Source organism: Sceloporus undulatus, chromosome 2 (assembly GCF_019175285.1).
Source record: "Sceloporus undulatus isolate JIND9_A2432 ecotype Alabama chromosome 2, SceUnd_v1.1, whole genome shotgun sequence".
NCBI lineage: Eukaryota > Metazoa > Chordata > Lepidosauria > Squamata > Phrynosomatidae > Sceloporus > Sceloporus undulatus.
In genome coordinates this window covers 187,229,110-187,252,530 of record NC_056523.1, presented here as the reverse complement: position 1 = coordinate 187,252,530, position 23,421 = coordinate 187,229,110, and the positions used below count along the sequence as shown (strand labels likewise).

Genomic DNA, 23,421 nt, shown 5'->3' with positions numbered 1-23,421 from the left:
TTTATGGGGATTTTAGTTCCAGTGATCACCTGGAGGGCACCAAGAGCCCTTTCATACTACACAATTACAGAGCTATGATTAAACTTGAACATCTCTGGCAGTGTCCTATGGAATTCTGGGATTTGCAGTTTGGAGAGAGATTAGAGATCACTAGCTGAGAATTCTAAATTCCCATCCCTAAATTAGCACTTAGAGAGCCAACCTGGCATAGTGGTTTGAGTGTTGGACTGTGACTGGAGATCAGCGTTTGATTACCTGCTTGACCATGAAACCCACTGGGTGACCTTTGGTATGTCACATACTCTCATCCTCAGGTGAAGGCAATTAACAACCTCCTATGAATAAATCTTGCCAAGAAAAGCCCATGATAGGGTTGCCATAAATCAGAAACAACTTGAAGGCACACAACAACAACATATTAGCAATCCCAGGATACCATACGATATTAGAATATTTGATACCTATGGGGCAGTTGCCATGACAAGTAGAGTGGAGTCATGGCATTATAACTGCATAGTTTGAAAGGGCCTCAAGTTGAGTAAGACTTCCTTAAGGCATTCCTCAGGCATTTCACAGGGAGGCTGATGTTTCAATTGAAAAATTTAATGGCTAACAATATACAATCAAGCCTCCATATCCCTGGCTTCTTCATCCACGGATTCAAGCATCCATGGCTTGAAAATATTCCTAAAAATATAAATTCCAAGGAGTAAACGTTGATTTTGCTATTGTACATAAGGGACACAATTTTATTATGCCATTGTATTTAATGGGACTTGAGCATCCACAGATTTTGGTCTCCACAGGAAGTCCTGGAACCAAACCCCAGTGGATATCAAGGGCCCTCTGTATTTGAAATCAAGACAGTGCCGTTCCTATGCATTGGGTCAGTGAAAACACCTAATAATGTCACCTTAGTGTCTCCTTGAAGATAATACCCAGTCATCCCAATTTGGGAGAAAAGCAATAAATAAATGCAATATATAAATGGATAAATAACAACTTTGTTAAGGACCTGAACTTTTAATGACCAGCTTATAGCTGTTATGACCTGGAGTGAAATTGGAGATAGGGTGTGTGCGTGTATATAAGTGCACAAACTTGTGTTTGTGTGTGTGTACACATACACACCACATTGAGAAGAAGAGTAGATGAATACATGAGTGCCCCTTTCTATCTTTCTCCCGCTTTTGTTTGCTCCAAACTAGGCCTAATACTATGAAGCCTTCAGAGCAGTTTTATGGAGGGAAGCAGCTGGTCTTTTTGGCTCCCTTTTCCTTTCTATAAATGGATCCATCTGGGTCTTGCTGCCCTATTCACATGCCTTTCATGACGAGAATTATGAGCCGAAGTCACCATTCTTGGTGCTCAGCAGTGTAATGAGTTGGGAGGATTCACTCTTGCACCAAGCCTCTCAAACAAAAAAGGGAAAGGGAAGCAAGGATTACTAGAATAAGAATGGATTGTAACCAGTCGCAACGCACTTGTGTTTCATGTTGAACTTAGGGCAACACTGCATGTCATGAATGGCCCTTTCCTCACTGGCCCTTTTTCCTGATTTGGTCAGATAAATATGGACAGGAATTCCTGAGAAGGATAAAATCCTAGTTCTCAGGTGGTAGGAGGAGGGTTTTCTAGGGGAGAAGGGAAATAGCTGGTGTAAGTAAAATGTTAAATATTATTTCCTCTTCCTAGTACAAATCATCCCTTCTCAAGAAAGTATGATTTGTACTGGGAGTAGGAAAAAGTATTTTAACACTTTACTTACACCAGCTATTTCCCTTTGCTCCCATAATTCAATGTGTGAGGTTATGGGAATTTTAGTTCCAACACACACTTGGAAGGCACCAAGAGCCCTCTAATACTTTGCTTTGTAGGAGAAGAAACTTCTACTAGGACAGCCTTCCCTATTCTGGGGCACAGAGCTATGATCCATTTTAACTGCCATGGCAACATCCCATGGAATAGAGGGATGGATAATTAGAAACCTCAGCCAGAGAGCTCCTCCTCTGGTGCCTTTGACCAAACTATAAGTCCCTCTCCAGGATAACATAGGATATGCCATGGCTGTTAAAGTGCAATAATAGTACCATAATTCTTTAGTGTAAAAGAGCCCCTGGTGCACTTCAGTTGTCTTTAACAATGGTTCTCATCATCCCCAGCCAGTATGACACCAGATTGGAGAAAGCCTGTATCATGATAACATTCCACTTACCTGTTGCAATATGATTTCTAGACCTCACACTCCTAATTGTAAAAAAAGAAAAATGTTAAATACTCCAGTGAGTATGTGCAGACAAGGAGCATCCCTCCCAATATTGCAAGATTGTAGCTTCCAACATTCTTCACATTCGTCTATGCAGGCTAGGGCTACTGGGAATTATGATCCAACAACACTTGGAAGACTGCTGTGCTGTACTTAATGCATATAATCATAATTTCACTGTGGTGGGTCAAAGGTAGCTGTGGAGATTTGGACTATTGGCTCAGCTTGAGAAATCACTTTTAGAAGTAATTCATTCCAGTTACTCATCATAGCATTTTCAAAAGAATTCACTATTGTTATTTTTTTTTTAAAAAAAAACATTGGAATGAGTAACTCCTGCTTTGCTTGTTACATTTACATCTTACATTTTGATGATTCGTTGTTGCAGGGGAGTGGGGACTTAGCATTTATAAGAGAATGGGATAAAATTCTTAGCAAATTTTTTGAAAATTCCTTGTTAAAATATTTCTTAAAAACTGCTCTTATAACTTAACCTTTAAATGTAAATAGAAACCATTACCTAGTATACCAATAGAGTAATGGCTGGGAGCAAAGTTATGCTACTTTTGAGTTACATGACACTACTTTAAAAAATACAGCTGTGGGAACATATGACATTTGCAAGTGCCATTCACCCATGCATCAGCATAGCCAATAGTAAAAGACTGATGGTGAGTTAATTTACCAAAATCTTGGGCAGCTAGATGCTTCTTGTTCTTGTGTTATAGGTAACTCCAGTAACTTCTTACTTTGAAGCTCAAGTTATGGACAGTAATTAGAGACCCTGCCCCAGCATTGAGGTCACCCCTCTTCCCCAGTGTGTGCTATTTATGTACTCCCAGCATAGTGAATCAGCTGCCTTTGGGTGACAGGAAAGCACTGGCTTCGGAGACAGTGGTGGAATGTGCCTGATTTTAGCTGGTTTCTCCAGACACTGGATGGTCATGGATGAGGATCCCAACAGTCATATACAACATACCAATTGGTCATTAATACACAGACACGCTCTCTCTCTCTCTTTCTCTCTCTCTCTCTCTTGTGCACACACACACACACACACACACACACTCCTCACAATACATGGACCTTCCCTTGCATATAAAAAATAAGTGTTTTTCTAATTATTCACACTAATTAATAGTAATATTATGGTTTGGGGAAGGTTATTTCTCCTGTGATAAGATACAGAAAGATACAGAAGAGCATAGTATGCCTTTGCTGCTTGGTCAGTATCCCTTATCTGAAATGCTTGAGACCAGGATTTTGGATTTTAGACTTTTTTTCTATTTTGGAATATTTGCACATACATAATAAGACATCTTGGAGATGGGTACCAAGTCTAAACACCAAATACATTTGTGTTTCATATGCACCTTCTTATATCCATAACCTAATTTTATAAACAATATTTTAATAATTTTATGCATGAACCAAAGTTTGTGTATATTGAACCATCAGAAAGCAATGGTGTCACTACCTCAGCCATTCATGTGGACAGTTTTGGATTCTAGGAATTCCAGATAAGGGATACTCAACCTGTACATAGAAGAGATCATTCCAGCTTGTTTATTAAGGGTGAGGAAATCTGCCCTGTCCCCATAAAGAGTCCCTCTTTGAGACAACTAGGAACAGGAGCCCTGTTTTTTTCCCTCTTTTGCCTCTTTTCATCCAAAGGAGGCAGATACCATAGTGACTGTGGTACTGTTTATGTTGCAGTGAGTGGTATATGAACGGGAATGTACTAATCATCATCGTCAGTGTTTGTGTCATCCTGCCCCTGGCTATGATGAAACATTTGGGTAAGTGACAAAGAGCACCAGCTGTGATATGCTTGGATAAACACCATCTGAGATGATGTGTGTGTGTGTCTGCGTCACTGCTGGTGTCCCTTCCACCTGAGGGTTCATGGCAGTAATGTATTGATTTTTCCAACATATTGCTGTGTGTAATAACTTCCCTTGCTGCCCTCTTCTGGAGGAATTAATTTTACTTCGTGGCTTCATCTGCACTGCAGAAGTAATCCAGTTTGACACTAGTTTATAACTTCTAGGGCTCAATGCTATGAAATTCTGGGAATTACAGTATTGTGTGAGGGAGAACTCTAATGCTACAAAAAACTACAATTCTCAGAATTCCATAGCATTGAACTAGTGTTAAACTGGATTGTTTCTGCAGTGTGGATGCAACCTATATCAACATAAAAACTGTCCATGGAACCTGACAACCCAAGGAATTGCAGAGCTGCAGAAGATTTTCTTCTTCTTCTCTGTTTCAGGGTTTATGTCCAAGAAACAGGTTCCAAAACACATTGTCACAGAGCTAGGTTGCCACCTTTTTGTTTATTTGTTTTGCTATCTGCACCTGTAGAGATTGGCAAACAGAAATTAAACAAATAAAGCTTTTCTAGCAAGGAAGTGAAGTAATGGTGAAAGCTTTCTTTGTTTTCTGATGGCAAGTGTCTCGCAGCAGGCACCATTTTGGAAGAGGCCTGCTCTCTTATCTCTACTAGAATAGTGCTTGCCACCTGCCATTTTTATATGTTCTTAGAGGGTGAACCCAGTACACCCCATCCTAATATTCATTCCCTCCCACTTCATTTGAAAAGATTATTTTGGTTATATGATGGCATACCCAACACAGATAAACGGTGCCCATATGACTGTAGAAAGATGGAAAATTTACGGTATTTTTTCTAGAATATGCTTTGTATTTGGATAGAAGAACTCAAAACCTTGCCCCTCTTTTTGTTCATATTAGAGATGCTCTACCTTTAAAATAAACCCAACACTTTTATTAGCACAAACTGACTATTATGTGTCCTGTTGAACAACCAGGTATGTCACAATAGCCCTGATAAAGAGAGAAACTTTTAACCTGTCTAGTGACAAGATATAATCTCAGACATATTTTGTATGTTTTTATTATCCATTCAACTATTCTAGCCATGTTTGAATATACTGGCTTGTTCTTCTGCTTGTATGCAAAAGCCTGTTTGGCTAATGCAGAATAAACATGAACTTGAACTTGATTTTGGAGGCTCAGCATTTCCAACACATTCAGTGTTTTAAGGGGAGGTGCATTTATCAGGTTTTTAGGTTGATTTGTTGTTGTTAACTGCCCTTGAGTCTAACTCATGGTGACATCTTGAATGAAACACCTCCAAGGCCCATTGTCCTCAATTGCTCTGATTAGGTCCTGCAGACTCAGGGCTATGGCCTCTTTGATTCTGCCTATCCATCCGGTATGTGGTCTTACTTTCTTTTGAGAGAGATTATTTTTCCTGTATGTGGTGGGAATTTCTTTGCCAAATTTGTGTTGCACATGTGGAGTGGCTGCTGCCCGTTTTCCTTCCCCTGAATGCTCCTAGAAGGAGGTTATATAACGTCATTCATTGGATGTTTTTGTAGGGAAAGAGAATGATGGCTCAACTGGTTAACCTGAAATGCTCCTTTCTTTTTTCTATCACTGCTACTAGAAGCAGACAGAAAACAACTGCCCTGTCCCCCTCTCCTGGGTTAGAAGGATTTTTTAACAAAGGAGTTCACTATCTCACTGTTAGAAAGAAACTACATAGAGGTTTTTACCCATTCCTAAAAATGAACTCATTCACCCTCCCAACAAATAATAAGTGAAATGTTAGATGTCAGTGATTTATCCTCCAGCCTGATTTTCTAAATATATTTGTCCAATTAATTGGAGTTGCCTGTTTGTTGATCAAAATGAATTTCATCCTTTAACCTAATTGTTACAAACTGGGTAGCCCTTACTAAGATTTAATCCAGATATAGGGTTCTGCATCTAGACTGGGCCTAAGAGGTCTAAGAAAGGAAATTGGACAATCAAATAATTAAAAAATGCTTAATAGTAAAGTAATTCCAATAGGAAATAACATATGTGACCTAGTATGTGTTACATATGTATTAAGTCTGGTCTAGGCAAATATAATTTATTTTATTATTGCTATTAAAATGATAGTATTCATTAAAATAATTATATTCTTCTTCTTCAGGTGCTATTGTTAATTGTTCCTCTTTTTTTCTAGCAGAAATAGCTGTCTACCTTTTCAAACCACTCCATATTAAGGCACTAGGTTCCCAGATTTGGTTTGGAAACTGAGACAGGATTTTTGTGTTCTTTGACAGTTTCATGATAGGAAAAGTTCAACCAGTGGTGTTTGGCGATGCCAGGAAAAGGGAAACTTCGTTAAAATTTTGACCTTTACAGCTGTGCAGGATGCTGTCGAAAGTAGAGTAATTTGAACCAGTCTGGCCCCTACCTCAAATACAGATGACTGAAACAAATGAGGAATCAGGGATCCTTTTTCAGCACTTCTCTTACCTAGGTGTAAACTCTCTGGGTGAACCTTTGGGATAAGGCTATGAACTAGAAGCATGACATTCAAAGAGGTAGTCCACAGGTCCACTGAGCCATCTGCTGCTGGTTGCAGGAGACTTTCCAGGAAAGAAGGAAATAACTTATAGCAATGGGCACAAATACAGTACCAGGCCCTGGTACATTGGATGAAAACATTGCTAGTCCCTCACATCAGATGGCTTAAGAAGCACTGAAATAGAGTATCTATTAAGTTTCTGTTGGATTCATTATACAGGCTTGCTGAAATCTTTTTCCTTTTCCATTATAGGCTATCTTGGTTATACCAGTGGACTCTCGCTCACCTGCATGTTTTTCTTTCTCATCTCGGTGAGTTGACAGGGTATTCTCAGAAACTCCAGCTTCTCCCTAATGAAGGATTGTACCTTCCAATTAAGCTGCCAGACAATAGTATAAGGGCATTCTGGGCCATTAATATTGGTTTAGAAGGGGAAAATATGTCAGGAGCAGTTTCTTAATCCACTCACTCCTTTTCCTAATCCTGGTTCTTACTTATCACTTCACTCTTTGCCTAAAGGTAATCTACAAGAAATTCCAGATCTCTTGCCCCCTCCACTCCCTCAATGACACCCTGAGGAACAGCAGTGTTGTGGTTTCAGAAGAAGATACCTGCAGTGTGGAGGTCTTCACTGTCAACTCCCAGGTTAGGCCTTGGTGGGAAGTTTACTGAGTGAAGAATAGCTTTCTGGTTTGTAGAAGGTGTATTTAATTAAGTTTTATAAACAAAACAACTATATTTGTTTTTTGTGAGAAATTATATCAAACTGAAAGCCCTGGTGCTGATATCATATATTTTTGTGAATGCAGAATTAAGAAATTCTGGTAGTGTCAGATGCAGATAAACCCCTAATGTTCCAATAAATTGGGGAAAATATGTGCCAAACAACACACCTGAACCGGAGAATGTGTAGCCTTCTAGACGTCGTTGGACTGCAACTCCCATCAGCCCCAGTTAGCATACCCAGTGGTCAAACATCATGGCAGTTGCAGTCCAGCAACATTTTTACTGACACAGATTTCTCTATTTTTATGATGCAGCAAAAGTAGCTGGATCAAATAGGCTTCCTCCAGATGGCTACTAAAATTTAAGAGAATTGCAATTTAGCTCTCAACTAATTTCCCCTACTAAAAGTTTATCTAGGCCTCTGAAACCAGAATTGTGCAATTAAGCTAAGATTGCAGTTATTTATAAAACAAACCAGGTTTGCCTTTACATCTATATCTTACTTGAGTGAGCACTAACATTTCCACACTTATTGGTGGACAGGTTTTCTGAAATGACAAATGGTAGTTATAAAATTTAGGAACAGATTTCATATTAAGGATGCAGTTCAGAGCGAACACTGAGAACAACATTAGGAAAGGAAAATTATTATTTTAAAATTTTGTAGCTTTACTGTTTTACAAACCGAAGAGATCGAATATAGTGATTGGGTTGTGGTCATGGTGATGATGGTAAAAAAATACAGTGGGAGTTCCAGGTTTCCAACCTGGCAATTGGAGTAGCAGAGAATGGACTTGCATTCCCTCTTCTTTTATAGACTGCATATGCAATCCCTATCTTGGCCTTCGCTTTTGTCTGCCATCCGGAGGTGCTTCCCATTTACACAGAGCTGTCCAGGTGAGTTAACTGAAGTCATAGACAACTATTAAAGAGAGTAAGGTTATTTTAGGCCCCCTTTACACTGCAGATTTACAGTGTTGTGCTAGCACTTTTAACTACGTTGTATGGAGTCTTGGGATTTGTAGTTTGACCAGAGGCATCAGATGAGCTTCTTGGCTAAGAATACTAATACTCCCCCCTTAAGTGCAGATTCCATAGGATAGAGTCAATATATGAAAGTACAAAGGGAGCATTACTGTTAACCCTATCCAGCAAATGTAGGACAAAAGGCAAATTAGTTTGAACTACTTGAAGAGAGATTTAAAAAGAAAACAGTGGGTGGAAAGAGCCTTATAGAGTCGGCCCTCCATATCCACTGATTTTTTTATCCATGGATTTAACCATCCATAGTTTGAAGATAGTTTTAAAAATACATAAATTCCAAAAGACAAACATTTTTATATAAGAGACACCATTTTGCTATTCCATTGCATATAATGGGTTTTGAGCATCCATGGATTTTGGTATATACGACAGGTTCTGGAACCAAACTCCAGCAGATATCAAAGGCACGCTGTAAAGTAACAATTTCCCTATGGGTTAAATTATCTATCAGGTTTTGTTCAGTTGTGTTACAAAGGGAAGGGGAGATGGTGTGGAATAAGCATATTATAAGGCAGTGGAGAGCCAGTGTAGTGTAGTAGGTTGAATGTTGGACTACGACTCTGGAGACCAGGGTTTGATTTCCAGCTCAGCCATGAAACCCACTGGGTGACCTTGGACAAATCGCATGCTCTCAGCCTCACAGCTAGGCAGTGGCAAACCTCCTCTGAACAAATCTTGCCAAGAAAGCCCTATGATAGGTTTGCCTTAGGGTCACCATAAGTTGGAAACGACATGAAGGCACGTAACAACAACAACAAGTACATCAGGAACTACCTTCCTGACCAGTTGAAGGTATCCATGATCTGAATACCACCCTTCTACATCAGGATATCATTGAAGCCATTGGGAATCTAGTTTCCGTTCTCTTGGCTCAAATGATTAGAGGAGATCCCTTTTTTTTCGGAAATGAGGTTTTCCCTTACGCTTCTAGAATGCCTAGTACTGCCCCAGAGAGAAAGCCTCTTGGCTCTGTGTGCCATATTTTGTTCCCTTAGCACTGGTCACAGAGCAGTTGTGCTCATGGCCCAGCACCAGCAAGAAGAAAAGCATGGTATAAGAGAGTTTACAGCAGGATGGGGGCTTTACAGCTATGACCTCTCATTTACTAATAGGCAGGGTAACTGCCATATAAATTATGGAGCGCTCTCATGCTACTTCACCCAACCCTCATTTTATATCAAATCTGTAGCCCAAAATAAGATGTGTCCCTTTTAACCTACCAAATGTTTCTTACATTCAAAAATACAAAATTGAAATTGCATGTGTTAGGTAAAAAACTGCATCCTGATTTACACCCATCTCATATGGTTACTCTATGAAGGTTTTGGGGCCTGACAGGTGCCAGGAGAAGTGACCTATCTGTGTCTTTCTTAGGGCTTCAAAGCGTCGGATGCAGAATGTAGCAAATGTCTCCATCCTGGCTATGTTTTCCATGTACCTGCTGACTGCCATCTTTGGTTACCTCACTTTTTATGGTAAGTGAAAAAATTCCCAGTAGGGATAAAAAATTTTTTTTCATTTACAGAAAAGGAGTTAAATTTGTCTCATTTTCCTTAACACTTCCTCAACTTCCAGAGGCACGAAGCTTCATTTTCTAGTTGCATGACATTTCCTAATCCTAGATTAAGACAATTCCCTTGTTTGTGGTACTTACTGTTTCCTATCAACTGAGAGTAAAGGGAAGGAAGGTAAAAGCATGGTGTGGCACAGGATAGGCAAGAATCACTCTGATTGAAATGTTTAAACTTCTGACAGAAGTGGAGCATTTCCAAAACTAAGGCTGGGAGACCCTTGACCCTTCAGATGTTTTGGTCCTCCGTTTCCAGAACTCCCAATTATAAGAGATTGTGGGAGTTGAAGTCCAAAATACCTGGAAGGCCAAAAGTTCTGGACCCCTGCCTCTATTTAGAAACCTTGGCAATAGGAGTACTGATGATATTTCTACCTTACCTTTCCCCCAAGAAGCAAAACATGGCATATGTGGCTTCTTAAACCTTCTTAAACCTTTTACTTTCTGGCAGCGGGTGTTGAAGCAGAGATGTTGCACACTTACATCAAGGTCGATCCTGGGGACAAGCTCATACTCTGTGTCCGTTTGGCTGTTTTGCTGGCTGTGACGCTCACTGTGCCTGTGGTTTTGTTTCCGGTAAGAGACTCTACATTTCTTGCTCCCATTGTGAGGCTGAATGGGTTGCCCCCCACCCCACAAGTGCATCCTTTTGAGCCCTAAGCAAGAGGGTTTCCTATAATCTGCTTCCATGGTTTCAGAAGTTAGAATGGCTGGCTTTGGTAATAACTAATGGGAGCCAGTCTATGGAAGAGGTTTGGCGTGATCAGAGTAATATGTAGCACTCATATTTAATCTTACTGTAACTAGTCCTAATTATATGCAATTTAAAAATCACATCTTCTTATAACCTATTTTATACTTCATCTCTTTTTCATTTTCCATTCTCTGTGACCTCTCCTGTGTCTATTTTCTAGACTGTAAAGTCTTTGGGGCTGGGAATCATCTTCTCTCATTCTTTCTAAAGCACTATGTGCATCAACAATTGGCAATAATAGCTCTCCAGAGATATTTGGCCTACAAATTCAGTTTACCCTGGTCAACATACCCAATGGTATAGGATTATGGACATTACAATTCAAATACTTTTGGAGGGCCACAGTTCAAATACATTTGACCTACAAATTCCATTTGCCCTAACCAGCATAGTCAATTGTATAGGATTATTGCAGTTGCAGTTCAAATAATTTTGGAGAGCCATGGTTCAAATACATTTGGCCTACAAACTCCATCTGCCCTGGCCAGCATATCCAATAGTGTAGGATTATGGACATTGCAGTTCAAATACATTTGGAGAACCACAGTTCAAATACAATTAGCCTACAAATTCCATCTGCCCTAGTCAGCATAGCTAGTTGTATAGGTTTATGAGACCTGCAGTTCAGACACAATGGGAGGGTCACAACTATATATCCTTGATGTACACAGATGAGAAACTAACAGTCCCTGTGACCCTTTAGAGTGTTTCAAAAGTGCTGTATACATTATCTCAGTAATCTTTACAAGAGCCCTGTTCAGTTGGCTAGTCTGTTCACTGCAGCATTTTGAGGGTGCATGGAGAAGAAGCAACCAATAAAACATGAACAGTCCAAGTTACAGATCTCCCTGCACATCTTTCTAAATGCATGCGAAAGAGGTTGACTGTCCCACAGCACTGGGCTTGAATCTTCATTTTAACAGCTGCCCTCCTTTTCCAATGCAAAGCAACATTTCTGAATATAAGCAGCCCCTCTTCCCTTTGAGCAGTGGGCGAGTATCAGAGAGTGTTTGTTTCCCCTTGAGCCCCGTGTACACTTACACACTCTTGGTCCTTTCTAGATCCGCAGGGCCATCCACCAGTTGCTCTTCCACAAGAAGGATTTCAGCTGGGTCCGCCATGTCATAATTGCCTGCTGCCTCCTTGTCACCGTCAACCTCCTTGTCATCTTTGTGCCAAACATCAAGGACATTTTTGGAGTTATTGGTAAGCCTGCTTGAGCCTCTAGTTCTGCGTGTGTGTGTGTGTGTGTGTGTGTGTGTGTGCATGCGCACATGCACTTTCAAGTCACATGTCAACTTATGGTGATCCCATGAATTTCATCAGGTTTTCATAGGCAGGGAATATTCAAGAGGTGCTTTTGCTGATTCCATCCTCCGAAATATAGCCTGCAACATCGCTGATTTGTTGGTGGTCTCCCATCCAAGTAGTAACCAGTGCTGACCCTGCTTAGCTTCTAAGTTCAGATGGGATCTGGTGCTTGAAAAGTTTCAAATACTGAGGCAATATTCAGTCCTTGGTGTTTTAATGCTTCCCTTGGCTCTTTTTGCTTTCCTTTAACTGATTTTTTCAATCTCTTTTTTGGTAAAATGAGATATCCTTCCTTCTTTCCTTCCTTCCTTATCCTTTCTCACGGTGCAGGACTCAAGGCAGCTCACATAACAAAAAGTAAAAACTAATAATTTAAACCTCCTCTAATTAAATCTTGCCAAGAAAACTCTAGCATAGGGTTGCCACAAGTCAGAAAGGTGAAGGCAGACAACAGCAAAAATGAAAAACAAAAACGACAACAAAAAAACAAAAATGACACATAAATTGATTAAATACATAAATCATACCATAACAGAGCAACTCAGTTTGAGTATTGTACTGGTTTCTTCATGAGGCAGAAGGAATGGGATACTGCTACTGCTGTTGTTGTTGAGTTCCTTCAAGTATAGTTTCTAACTTTTGATGACCCCAAGGGTTTTCATAGGGTTTTCCTGGCAAGATTTGTTCAGAGGAGGTTTACCATTGGCTTCCCCTGAGGCTGAGAGCATGTGACTTGCCTAAGTTCACCCAGTGGGTTTCATGGCTGAGCTGAGAATAAAACCCTCGACTCCAGAGTCATACCCCAACACTGAAACCACTACAACACATTGGCTATACCATCCATTTTTTGGAGACCATATACAATCTTCACCCTCCCAAACCACACAGTTTACAGCAGTAATGTGGGAGTGTGTGTTTAACTTGAACTCTTGTCATCTTTCACCATAGCTGTGCTGGTAAAGGCTAATGGGAGTTGTAATTCAACAATTTGCACCTTGTGCCCCCTGCTGATTTACAAATGGCCTGTGAGGAAGCCACACATTGAGAAGATGGGGAGATGGGTTTTTTTTAGGATGTTGGTTAACACTGACTAGATAACTGTCTTTGGACCACTTTTAAGAGAATCCTGATTTACTCTGACATTTTCTCTGGGGTTAAACCCCTAATCTTTTACCCATAGCTGGAGCTTCTAAAGGGCCAGTGACAGATTTGTTTGCTTGTTTGTTCATTCATTCATTCATTCATTCATTCATTCATTCATTCATTCAATTATTTCAGTTCCAGTTTTCAGAAGAGTAGTCTTCAAAATAAGAATAAACAAAAAAATGTGAAAACAAAATGGTATTGATGGTTATAATAATAAAGTATATTCAAGAAACCTTTTAAATGGTAGCAGAGAATCAAAAGTCTTTGCTTGGTACCAAATAACAGTAATGACAGTATTGGTACTAGGGAGGCCTTCTGGAAGAGGGAGTCACACAATTCTGAATTGTGTTCAAATGCATGTAGTTCAATCCTGGTGCCAAGTTGTTTCTGTAAAAACGTACTTTGAGGAGAGAATTTTTGAGTGTGGATATGAAGTACTGTGGAGGTGTAATTCAACTCTTTTTCATATTGTTATTGTTGTTGTTGTTGTTGTTAACCTTTATTTATAAAGCGCTGCTTCAAATTCTATTCCACATCCAATTTTTCCCCCTTCTGCAGGATCCTAAAAACATCTTTACTATATAGTGTAAAATGGCATGTTTGATAAAATAAGGTGTTTCTTCTCATCTGAAATAGCTGGAGTGGGAAGCTTCCTAACTCTGGTTGTGATATTTAAGGGTTTTCACATGATTAAACATATTTCAGCAAAATCTAGGCTGGGAAGGGACCAAGCCAGTAGGATCTGCACTGAGCCACATTAGCAGTTCAGGGTTTATTGCTGCAACCCTGGAGTGTTTCCTAATTCCTCATCTCCCAATATAGAAAACTGGGCTATGGAGTTGGCAGCCCTAGCCTCCAGAAAGCATGCAACATTTAAAAATAGATCTGTGCTCAAGAAATAGGTCTTATTTCATTTGTCATGGCCAGCTGCCACAAAAACTAGCTGGAAAATTATAAGGCTAATAGAAACAAATGCCAATTATACTGGTAAAACATTTCAGTAGATATTAATAGCCACTGGTAAGCTGCACAGCTACAAAAGAAGCAATAGGAAAGAAGGTGCATTAAACCATCAATCCTTCAACCTCAGTATTATTTGTGCCTCTCTATGACTTTAAAAATAGATCTTTCTCAAATATATGTTGGGGATGGCAGGGATTGAACCTGGGACCTCCTTCTCCAAGGCATGTGTTCTATCGCTGTACTACAACTCTTCCCAAAGGTTGGATTTCATTTACAAGTTATAGTCGTACTGCTTGAGTAGTTCCTTAACAGCTGGACCAACATTTTTGAATAGTATAAGTAATGTTTCAAAGCTGTGGTTGTTGTTGTGTGCCTTCAGATTGTTTCCAACTTATTTTGATGCTAAAGCGAACCTGTCATGGGGTTTTCTGTGGTAGAAATTGTTCAGAGGGAGGTTGCTTTTGTCTTTCTCTAAAGTGGAGAGAGTGTGACTTGAAAAAGATCACTTAGTGGGCTTCCATGGCCAAGCAAAGATTCGAACCATCGTCTCCAGAATCATAGTCCAGTATCAAACTACTATACCATGCTGGCTCATTTCAAAGCTGTTACCATACATAGATTTGGGACATGTATATAGCAGAATCAGAACTGCTCTGTTCTTTAATTGTCATTCTCAGTTTCCCAACATCTCTGTTCCATCTGTTTATCCAGCAGGGAAAACTTGAGAGAATTGCAGATTTGAGAAATGAAAAGCAGTGAGGAATAAAAAAGCAAGCAAGCATGAGGAGAAAAGAAGCAGGGGGAGACTGAGCAGACACCGCAAGAGAGCACAGTACAGAGTATTATCCATCCCCCTCTGTTCTCTAGCAAGTTGTTCCTACCTCTGTAGCCCTCTTTTCTAGGCTAAAGCTTTCCTAGTCTTTCCTAGTCAAAGGCTAGGATAGATGTAACATCATCTGACTCCATATTCCTCTCTTTTACCCCTTCCAGGTGCAACATCAGCCCCCAGCCTCATCTTCATCCTTCCCAGCATCTTCTACATTCGAATTGTCCCCAATGAGAAGGAGCCATTGCTGTCTAGGTCCAAAATACAGGTATTAGATGATGGAAGATGGGTGGGACTGTTACTGCATTGTGGGTGGGTGCCTGGAGGGTATTTTAGATGGGAAAGAGATGTAGTGCTAACCCACTGCCAAAGCAACCAGGCTGGGACTCAATGTGAAATGGGATGCAGTAAGATTACAGTGTGACAGACCAAGCCAAAGTGGAACTAGCCAGTGTTCTTAAAGCTCTGTTAAAATGTCTGACAACACATGGACCAGAACAAAGACAGTCACTCCTAGTTTGAGGGACTGTCCCTGTCCCTCTCAGTTGGAGAGCTTTTAGAAACCTGAAGATTGCAATATGGGGAGTGGTGAATTTCTTCACCAAAATAGAATGTGGTGATAATTGGGGTGAAAGAGTTGGGTTGACAGCTGGGCGTGAAGACAAGATAATCAGGAATAAAGAAGATGGGTGATGGAGGGGGGATGACCAACATTAGGATATGGATGGTGTATATAAAAGATATGATAAGGCCCCATTATCCTCCCCCGGCCATACTTTCCATGTGCAAACACGTATGGCTACTGAGAAGAGGTTGTGTGTTGTGTGTATAATTTCTTTTTCTTTTTCTTCTGCAGGCTGCCTGTTTTGCGGCCCTGGGCTTCATTTTCATGGTGATGAGTCTCAGCTTTATCATCGTGGACTGGGTAACGACAGGAAAGAGCAGCGGGGTGGGGCATTAACACCCTCCTCCCCTCCCCTAAGAGACACAGGGTGGACCAACCAGGGCCAGAGAAACCGCGTCAGCTGCCTCCAGTTCTTCCATCGTTCCTCCTGGAGACACCTCCGTTCCGTGCCCATTGTATGGGAAACAACAGAAGGTGCCCTTTGCTGCTGCTGTGGAGGCAGCCCAGAATAGGCAGGAACAGCACAGGAGCTTTCTCCTCCGTCCTTCTTGAGCTCTGGGGCTACAAATCCAGTTACCTGAAAAAGGCTGCCTGTGTTGCCATGGATAAACAATCCTCTGTCATTATTTTTTGGTGCTATGAGAACACAGCTGACTGCCACGTGCTTTCGGCTCCTGTGGTAGCAGTGCAGTGCTCACTCCAGGCCGTTTTTACCTCCCTGGCAGTACGATACCCATCGCCATATGTTATGGGTCACAGCAAAAACTGTGTGGGTTTTGTGGAGAGGGAGGGGAGGGCTTGGGCCAAGGTGACAGTACCATTGCTCAAAAAAAGTGGTGACACCCCTCTCCACAAATTAAGGAATCCCCTGATTGGTCTCCCCCTTTTGTCTCTTTTTCCTGTGCTGTCTCAGTGGCACTGTTTTGTTTCCTGTCTCCCCTATTTTGTAATTACGCAGAGTAACAGGCCCTGCTCTTCCATTACTGTGGAGGCACAGCCCTAACTTCCACACACCTGTCTTTCCCCCTCTCTGTTATCTATTAGACAGGGATCGGTGATACCGTAATACCATTTGTGCCTGGGGATTGTAGCCCCAATATTAGGGAGGGCAGCCAAAGCCATCAATGTGCCCCCCCCCAACTTGACAATCTAATTTATTTTTTGCTAATATTTAATTTGGACCTGGCTACTAGACCAAAGAGAACAATATAACCATCTTATAGTGCCTACAGCAATTCATGTTGGGATTCCATATTTCTCTTAACAGAGCCAAGGTCTGGGTTGTTGAAACAAAGGAAAATGGAGCATAGCCTGGACTCCTGGGCAATCTCCCCAGCAATAGAGGTGTATGGTATGTGGAATGAGTGTTACAAGTTACAACATTATGTTTTGGCAACCATTGATCAAAGCTGGTGGGAAGGAAATGCTGCATTCCCATAGTTTGGTCAGATGGGGTCCTTGTTCTGTCCTATTGGCAAGTAATGCTAGATTTTCCTGAGGTCACCCAGAAAAGGATTAACTCCATTCTACACTACATTACTGTTGATTCCCCTCTGGAACAACACTGGGCCATAAGGATTGATTCTTCAGAGATTGTACCTCAGTTGTGGCTTTCATCTGTTGCCCTCTGAGAGTTCCAAAGTGGAGTGAGGTGACTTGTATGGTCCAGTACAAGTTAAAGTACAATCAAGCATCTCTACATTCGCGGTAGTTAGGGTTCAGAACCCCTTCAAGTGTGGGGAAAATGTAAATATCTCTAAGCCTCCCCAAAACTTAACTTTTAATATTGTTGACCATATTTCTGACATACAGTTCTTACTGTACTATGAGACTTTCAGTACAGACAATCTCAGAGATATAGCCATGTTAGTCTGGAATATTGATATGCAGAGGGATTGTAGTACCTCGAATATAAACTGAAAGAAAGAAGCTGATAGAATGAGTTTCTATAGACTTGGTCTGCTTCCTCAGATGCAAGTCTACAAAAACTTATGCAAAAACTTCTTTTGCACAGATTGCTGCCACAACAACTGCATGCTGCAGCCCTGATCTGGCCTTTCCAGAGTGCAAAAAGGAGCCACAAAAAGCGCCTCCTTTTTGAACCCTGGAAAGGGCGCCATAGCTGCTGCACCATGGCTTTGCAGTTCCACTTTAGTGCTGCATCATGTGGACGCAGCACCAGAGAAGTGCTGTGACGTCATGCACCATGTGGTGCGGCATCACACTGCCATGGGGCAGAGTCGCGGCATGCATCATATGGATGCTACGCCCCGACTCTGCCCCATTATGTTCTCTACGTTATGGTCTTCATAAACTGCACAATCCTCTCCATCGAGTAATGTGTGTAGTGTGCCTTAAATGTTCTTATTACTCCCTGATTGAGAGGCTGGGTATGAGATGACTTCTATATCTTCAGTGTTGAACTCATGTGGTTTTGGGTGTCTAGAGGCATAGTCCAGTAGTAATAGGACTTGAAGAGGCTTTCTCTTACTGGAAAGGTATTTTCTGACTTTGGCAGAAAACATTGATGAAACCCATTCAAGGAAAAGCATCCTTGTTGTCCAAGCCTTCTGGCATCTGGAATTTATCCTTACCCTTCAAGCTTGGGGACTTAGTGGCTTTATAAATTAGAATAGGCTTTATCATATGCCCAGCTTTGTTTGCACAAAACAACATGGTTAAGCTGTCCCTTTCTGCCTTAAAACCCAGTGCTTGCTTCTCTTCTTAGCTTTCCTCTTCTCTCCTCTTCTCTCCTCTTCTTAGCTAATGAATGTCCTCTGTGGCATTCTTTTCCAAAACAGAACATTTTCATTGGTGTTGAATATCTGCTCTGGTTCATATCCCTTCTCTTCAATAAATTCACTAAGATATCAGGAAACTCACTAGCTGCCTCACGGTTGGCAGAGGCCTGTTCTGTAGTTTTCACATTATGTAGGCCAAACTTTTGCCTAAAAATATCAAACAGGCCTTTGCTGGCATGAAACTCTGTAGAGCTAAATCATTTGCCTCCCCTTTTCTTTGTAGAAACGTACAAGGATCTTGCCTTTTCTCTTATATTTGAATCTAAAGGAATGCCCTTTTTATAGCAAAGTAGCACTTTTTAATGAGAGTTATATGGATCTCACATTTGAGTCTTTGTTCCCAATGGTGAAGCTACAGCTTAAGCAAAAGTTTCATGAATTTCCATTTCTTTTTTTCTTTATATACCTTACAGTCAACATGTTGATGCCATAATGGTAGGCAACCATAGTAGCTGACTGTACTGTGAGAAGCCTATCTAATAATTTGACCTTGTAAGTTTTTCACTTTCTTTTGCCTGTTGGGAGCACTTTTAGAAGCACTAGAAGCAATAGGCTTTGGACCCATGATTACTATTGTTGTTGTTACATGCTTTCAAATCCTTTCTGACTTACAGTGACCCTAAGTCAAACCTATCATGGGGTTTTCTTTGCAAGATTTGTTCCAAGGAGGATTGCCATGCATTCCCTTGAGGCTGAGAGAGTATGACGTGCCGAAGGTCACCCCATGGTTTCATCGCCGAGCGGCGAAAGTCCAACACTTAAACCACTACACCACACTAGCTCATGATTACTGTACAGCTGATATTTTTGGTTGTGAGACACATGAGATACAAAAAACTATGGATGCCGGCCATGAAAGCCTTTGACTTCACAGTCTGCATTTAACTTTATATAATTAGTGTACTGTAGTACTCTACTGTAAATGATAAAATTAATAATACGTACATTTAATGGATTTATGATTTTGTACAAGTTTTGTTTACACTTTCTAGTTTATGTGCATTGTCTGAGATTTTCCGCAGTCAACCACACAACTAAAAAAATTAAGACTTGTTTAATTATTGATGGCAACCTTATAAATGATTAATCCACCAAAATCAAGGGTGGCTTCAGATTGGTACAACAGGCATCAAAAGGTTCAACTCGAAAGGCATTGAAACAAACTAGGAGGCAAAGTTGATTTTATACTAAGCACACTTTGTTCAAACACTTTTCATAGGCACTGTCGGCTATATTTTAGAGGAAAGATCTGGCGAAACCACCATTTGAGTCTTCCTTGCCTAAGAAAACCCTAGGAAATAGTGTTCGCCATAGTGAGACGACTTGAAGGCATACAGACACAGAGACACTACCATCTCCAAATGCTTTCCCTGTGTACCTCTTCTCTCTTCTTTCCTTCCCAAATGGCAGAAAAATTCACTTAAAAAAAAAAAAACAGAACAGGAGAGCTTTTTGTAGGTTTTTCGGGCTACGTCGCCATGTTCTAGAAGAGTTTATTCCTGATGTTTCGCCTGCATCTATGGCTGGCATATTCTCTGAAGATGCTAGCGAAACGTCAGGAATAAACTCTTCTAGAACATGGCCACATGCCCTGAAAAACCCACAAAAAACTATGGATGCCGGCCATGAAAGCCTTTGACTTCACAGAACAGGAGAGCATTTATTGTGAACTGCACCAGCACTGTGCTTCCCTCTGCTTTTAAGAGGTTTGGTTTGGTGCATAACATGAAACCTCAGATGACTGAGCCTCACACCGCTACACAATGTTCCTGCAAGCTTTCCATTCAATGATGTTAGTCCTGTATTTTGTTCAGTGTGTCTTTTTATTTGTACTTTTCCCCATTCTGTATTTTACATTGCATAAAATATTTGCACAATAGCACTTAACTTTCTAAAATACCTTTCCCCCATTTATTTGCTTTTTAAAAAGAGAAGATTTTCTTTCATGTACTTCTTTGCCTTTTATTTTTTTATATGATTGGTGTAAATATGCACTTGTACTGGAATTTTAAAATGAGCTTTAGGGGAAAAATTAAACTGCATTTTGTAAAAAAATAATGATTTAAAAATAGTGTGTTCAGGTGAATTGTCATATGACCTTGTGAGGCCTACTAGTGCACTTAAAACACAGACTTGATGTATGCAAAGTTTAAGTTTAGCTCATTTGTATGCTGCTTTTCCACAGTAAACTGTACCTAAAGCAGCAGCATCTTACCAAAATATGCAACATTTTAGTTTTAAAAGCTATTTTTTCCCCTTAAAAGCTGATGCATTGAAATGAGACAAAACCAACAATCGAACAAGTGGAGAGTAAATATTACGATGAATTTTGTACCCACACAAATCAAAACAGACAAAACAATTAAGAAAAACATCCCCTCAAGGGTTCTGAAATGTGGAAAGTCCTTTGTAGTTCATGATATATTTTGCAGCAGAAGATGGGGTAGCATTTGGAGTAAGTTAGTCTGAAAGCATTCTGTGGTTACAGACAGTATAGGGTGAATTTCTTTCACTGCTTAAACCCATAACATTTCTCTTCAAGAACTTTGAAAGTTACTGTTTGGTCAAAAGTTCTGACTGGGATTCAGGAAGCAGTGGTCCCCCAAAATAACTTTTCCGGCTTCTTCTGTAGAATTTTCAGCTGTAGTCTGCTGTAGCTCTGGAAGACTTTACCTGTTAATATGTAAAGAGATCTTCTAGCACCTTTGAGACTAACACTAACTAATGTTGGTCTCAAAGGTGCTATAAGATCTTTGAATTTTACCTGTTAAATGAAAGTGGACCCAGTGATAAGGCTTTCCTCTGGCAGTTTCATGGCAAGACATTGTCAATTACAACATTTATTTTCTACTATCTTGGAGGGATGGGGGATACTTTTTGTATGTTCTACCTCAAGTACAGTTAACCTTCCGTATCCATGGTTTTTTTTCATCCACCGATTCAAGCATATGCTAACGCTTGAAAATATTCCCAAAAAATATAAATTCCAAATATTCCAAAAAAGATAAATTCCAGAATGCAAACCTTCATTTTGACATTTTATATAAGGGACACCATTTTACTATGCCATTGTATTTAATGGGACTTTGGCATCCACAGATTTTGGTATCCACAGGAGGTCCTGAAACCAAACCCCACTGGATATCAAGGCTTGGCCTCCTTTAAGACATGGTGGGTTTAGTGATCAAGTGAAAGGAAGCAGAGGCCTCAGCATTCAGTCTCACCCTCCTGGATCAAGATGTTCCCCCTGTAAATCAATCAAAGATCTGTGTCAGGGTGATTTTCCAGGGCTGCAGCCTTCTCCACTCCAGTGCCCATCTGTCTCTGCCCTTCCTCTGCCACTCTAGATATTTAATTGTGTTCTCTCCTCCCTTCCTTATATAGATATCCAAAATTCTTTGTGGCTTCTATATAGGTCCCCGTAATATTTCCATTACTATTGCATCAACACAACCTATTTTTTCTAGCTGTTAAACATCCTTTTGGCAGTGCCATTGTCACTGTTGGAATAAGGGAAGATGTTCCTTGTTAACTGCTGGTGGATGGCCACTTTGAGTCATAACTATTGGAAGTATCCTAAAAGATCCCTTTGCCAACTGCTTGAAATTTGTGGCTACACCATCATTCTGATATTGCTTGTACCACCACAGTGGCCATCCAGCTGTTATTTGAAAAAACAAAACAAAACTAATGAAGGAAAGTCCACTACCTTCTAAGGCAGTCTGCTTCACTGTCAGCTCATACCTTCTGGAAGTTCTTCCTAACAGTCAAAATCTTTTTCATTGTAACTTGAACCTGTTGATTTGGATTCATTTTACTCTCTGGAACAAGAGAGACCAAATTTGCATTGGCCATATGGGCTGGGAATAATGGGAGTTGTAGTCCAAATTGGGAAGGCATGAGGATGGGGAAGGCTACACTATAGGATGGAAAGGTTCTGTTGATCATCCTGTCTTAGTCATTAATCAGTATAGCATACATTGTTCCTACTTTAAATGCATTATGGTATGCTTTTTCTTGTTCAGTTGGATTAACTGATCGACTAGTTGGCAATGTGTGCTCTTCCAGATGTTGGCCCTTCAGTCCTGGCCAGTATTGCCAATACTGAGAGATTCCAGGGCTTGCAGCCCAACAACACATGAAGGGACCACACACTGCCCACCCCAAGACTAGCAGCTTTGCTAGGTATATATAAGCTGAGCTTTGAAATGGTGACATCATAAGGTACTTTGGAACTCCAGGACTGCACACACGTTGAAATTAGGGTTTCTAGAGAGGTGATACCTCCCCCCCAAAAAACACCTGACATTGATTTTGCTACATGCTCTGTAGCAAAACTACTGTGTGTGTGTGCGCGCGCGCACAGTACAGTGAGTCCTTTGTATCTGCTAGGGTTTGGTTCCAGGATCCGATGTGAATACCAAAATCTATGGATGTTCATATAAAATGGCACAGTAAAATTGTGCCCTTTGTATAAAATGGCAAAATCAAGGTTTTTGGAATTGTTTTTAAAAATATTTTCAAGTCATGTATGGTGGACTCCATGGATGCAGAGTCTGTGGATACGGAGGGCTGACTATAGTTCACCTGTTTTCAGAGAGGCTCTATGGGGACATATTCTTGATATAGCCATGCCTCCACTATTTCTGAGTGCCAATGATAACCATGGTACCTTGCACCTCCATCCCATTATTGGGCATGAAATGCCCATTAATTTCAACCTCCTTGGGCTTATTGTCACATCTTTCAAGTCCACTAGCTCACCAGAGGGTGGCCAAGTGAAAAAGAGGATAGGGCATCATCCTGTACCATTCATAGTTGTGTAGGAGACAATATTTTGCCTTGTGTCATTTTAGGACCAGTTAGGTGTGATCTAAACCCGCCTCCTCCTTTTACACAACTATTGAAAGAGCAGAAGTCCTCCTAGTTCTCTTTGGTAGTTGGCCATTTTGAGCCCTAGAACAGAGGCCAAGGAATCATAGAATCGTAGAGTTGGAAG

The 23,421-nt window shown here is 40.6% G+C and overlaps 1 protein-coding gene across 4 annotated transcripts in view; it reads left to right on the top strand.

Annotated features, from left to right (window-relative positions):
* SLC38A5 (solute carrier family 38 member 5) overlaps positions 1 to 19,884 on the top strand; it is a 60,929-nt gene extending 41,045 nt beyond the window's left edge. For all 4 annotated transcript variants that reach the window (XM_042453495.1, XM_042453496.1, XM_042453497.1 and 1 more), the window contains 9 exons: positions 3,983 to 4,065; positions 6,909 to 6,967; positions 7,176 to 7,301; positions 8,200 to 8,279; positions 9,801 to 9,901; positions 10,448 to 10,572; positions 11,812 to 11,956; positions 15,161 to 15,264; positions 15,853 to 19,884. In XM_042453495.1, the coding sequence (XP_042309429.1) occupies positions 3,983 to 4,065; positions 6,909 to 6,967; positions 7,176 to 7,301; positions 8,200 to 8,279; positions 9,801 to 9,901; positions 10,448 to 10,572; positions 11,812 to 11,956; positions 15,161 to 15,264; positions 15,853 to 15,957 (928 nt within the window). In that variant the 3' untranslated portion in view covers positions 15,958 to 19,884. The remainder of the gene's footprint in view (positions 1 to 3,982; positions 4,066 to 6,908; positions 6,968 to 7,175; positions 7,302 to 8,199; positions 8,280 to 9,800; positions 9,902 to 10,447; positions 10,573 to 11,811; positions 11,957 to 15,160; positions 15,265 to 15,852) is intronic.
* Positions 19,885 to 23,421: the final 3,537 nt, after the last annotated feature.